This window comes from Mytilus californianus, unplaced genomic scaffold (assembly GCF_021869535.1).
Source record: "Mytilus californianus isolate M0D057914Y unplaced genomic scaffold, xbMytCali1.0.p SCAF_5, whole genome shotgun sequence".
Lineage (NCBI taxonomy): Eukaryota > Metazoa > Mollusca > Bivalvia > Mytilida > Mytilidae > Mytilus > Mytilus californianus.
The window spans coordinates 40,863,232-40,865,066 of record NW_026262701.1 but is presented as its reverse complement, the minus strand read 5'-3'; the positions used below and the strand labels follow the sequence as shown (position 1 = coordinate 40,865,066).

General features: G+C 37.2%; 1 protein-coding gene across 3 annotated transcripts; it reads left to right on the top strand.

Moving 5' to 3' along the window:
* The first annotated feature begins 450 nt into the window (after positions 1–450).
* Positions 451–1,835, top strand: LOC127702089 (acanthoscurrin-2-like). 3 transcript variants are annotated; one of them, XM_052206109.1, is made up of 2 exons: positions 451–1,505; positions 1,614–1,835. In XM_052206109.1, the coding sequence occupies exons 1-2, from the start codon at positions 1,163–1,165 to the stop codon at positions 1,724–1,726; spliced, it is 456 nt and encodes a 151-aa protein (XP_052062069.1). In that variant the 5' UTR covers positions 451–1,162; the 3' UTR covers positions 1,727–1,835. The 3 variants fall into 3 exon arrangements, with proteins under 3 accessions (XP_052062069.1, XP_052062068.1, XP_052062067.1); XM_052206108.1 differs by having other exon boundaries at positions 451–1,559; XM_052206107.1 differs by having other exon boundaries at positions 451–1,835.

Genomic DNA, 1,835 nt, shown 5'->3' with positions numbered 1-1,835 from the left:
AACTCCATACTTTGCATTTTAATGTAGCTTATTCATTTGGTCACATGAAGTTCAAAGAAAAAAGTGTTATAGTGTTGTAGGTCCTTTTTTTTTAATAGATTTTTTGTTCTTCAAAAATTGATACTAAATTTATATAACTTAAAGTACCAGTTCTAAGCTCATTCTTTTTTTGTATGATTTTAACACAATCTATGAGTAGTCCTCATCAAAACATGCATAAGTTCATAAGTGTTTCTCGTTTCTCGTTTTCTATATAGATTAGACCGTTGGTTCTCCTGTTTGAATTGTTTTACACTAGTCATTTGGGGGACCTTTATAGCTTGCTGTTCGGTGTGAGCCAAGGCTCCGTGTTGAAGGCCGTACTTTGACCTATAATTGTCTACTTTTTACACATTGTGACTTGGATGGATAGTTGTCTCATTGGCACTCATACCACATCTTCTTATTTATATTTAAGTATCTCCAATAGAAACATAGGGCCTTTAAAGTGTCTTGTAGTTTTCTATAAAAAAAGGGGGAAAAGGGGGATATTTCATGTGCTTGTTTATTCAAAATAAAAGCAATCAAAATGTTGCTTTTTAAATCTATAAATTACTTTCCTACATAAATTTCTATTTCTCAGTAAAAAAAGGTGATTTAGCACTTGAAAATTTATATTTAGTGTAACAACGTTCAGACCTCCTTTTGAACCCCTTGGTTGACAGAGTAAGCATATACTTATGTGAAGGGGGATTCAAAGGGAAGTCTTTCCAAGCTTTAGTTTTGTTATTCTAGTCTGGTAGTTCTGAGTTTTACTGAGGAGAACAAAAATTAATAAGGTTCAAAAGATACTTTATTTTATTGAACAAAACATTCATATTGATACATTATATTTAAGTTTTTATGTTCATTTTTTATTTGCTTTTACCTAGCTAATATTCACTGCAAAATTTCTAAGGGGATATCGATACTACTCTCTTGATGTCTGTTGGTTATTTGTGTCATTGGGTTGCTGTCTCATCAATGTATACCCCTCATCTCCATTTATTCATACTAACATGAAGAATACTCTTTCCTGTTTATTTGTTCCTTAACAAAAGATTATATAAAAAAAACACAACCAAAGTCACTTACATAATGTCATAACACAAAGATTATATCATCCTTAAAACACCAACTTTAAATGAATAGAAGTTGTACCAACAAAATCAAATTATATATATGTATTTTCAGATACAACATGAAGCTCTCCATTGCTCTAGGTTTACTACTGGCAGCTGTATGCACTAATGCCTCTTACGGCAAATGTTGGGGTAAAGGCTGTGGTGGATACGGTGGTAGATATGGAGGTGGATATGGAGGGCTAGGTGGATGGGGAGGTGGATATGGAGGCCTAGGTGGATGGGGCGGTGGTTGGAGCTGGGGAGGACCAGTTTGGGGAGTAGGTAAAGGCTGGAATGGATGGGGCCTAGGAGGTGGATATGGATGGGGCAAAGGAGGTGTATATGGAGGATGGGGTCTAGGAGGTGGATATGGTGGATGGGGTCTAGGAGGTGGATATGGTGGATGGGGCCTAGGAGGTGGATATGGCGGATGGGGTCTAGGAGGTGGATATGGTGGATGGGGCAAAGGAGGTGGATATGGAGGATGGGGTCTAGGAGGTGGATACGGAGGATGGGGCCTAGGAGGCGGATACGGAGGTGGATATGGAGGTGTAGTACTCAAAGGAAAAAGATCATACTACTAAATTAAGGAAATCATGTTCTGTAGTTTCAGAAGGCAAAATGGACACAGATTTAAGTTAAATCTTCGTATCAACACATGTAGATATCTAGCAATTAAAAATAGCCGGCTAA

Coding starts and splice junctions, on each gene's coding strand:
- LOC127702089 (XM_052206107.1), top strand. CDS start 1,163: ATGAATAGAAGTTGTACCAACAAAATCAAATTATATATATGTATTTTC.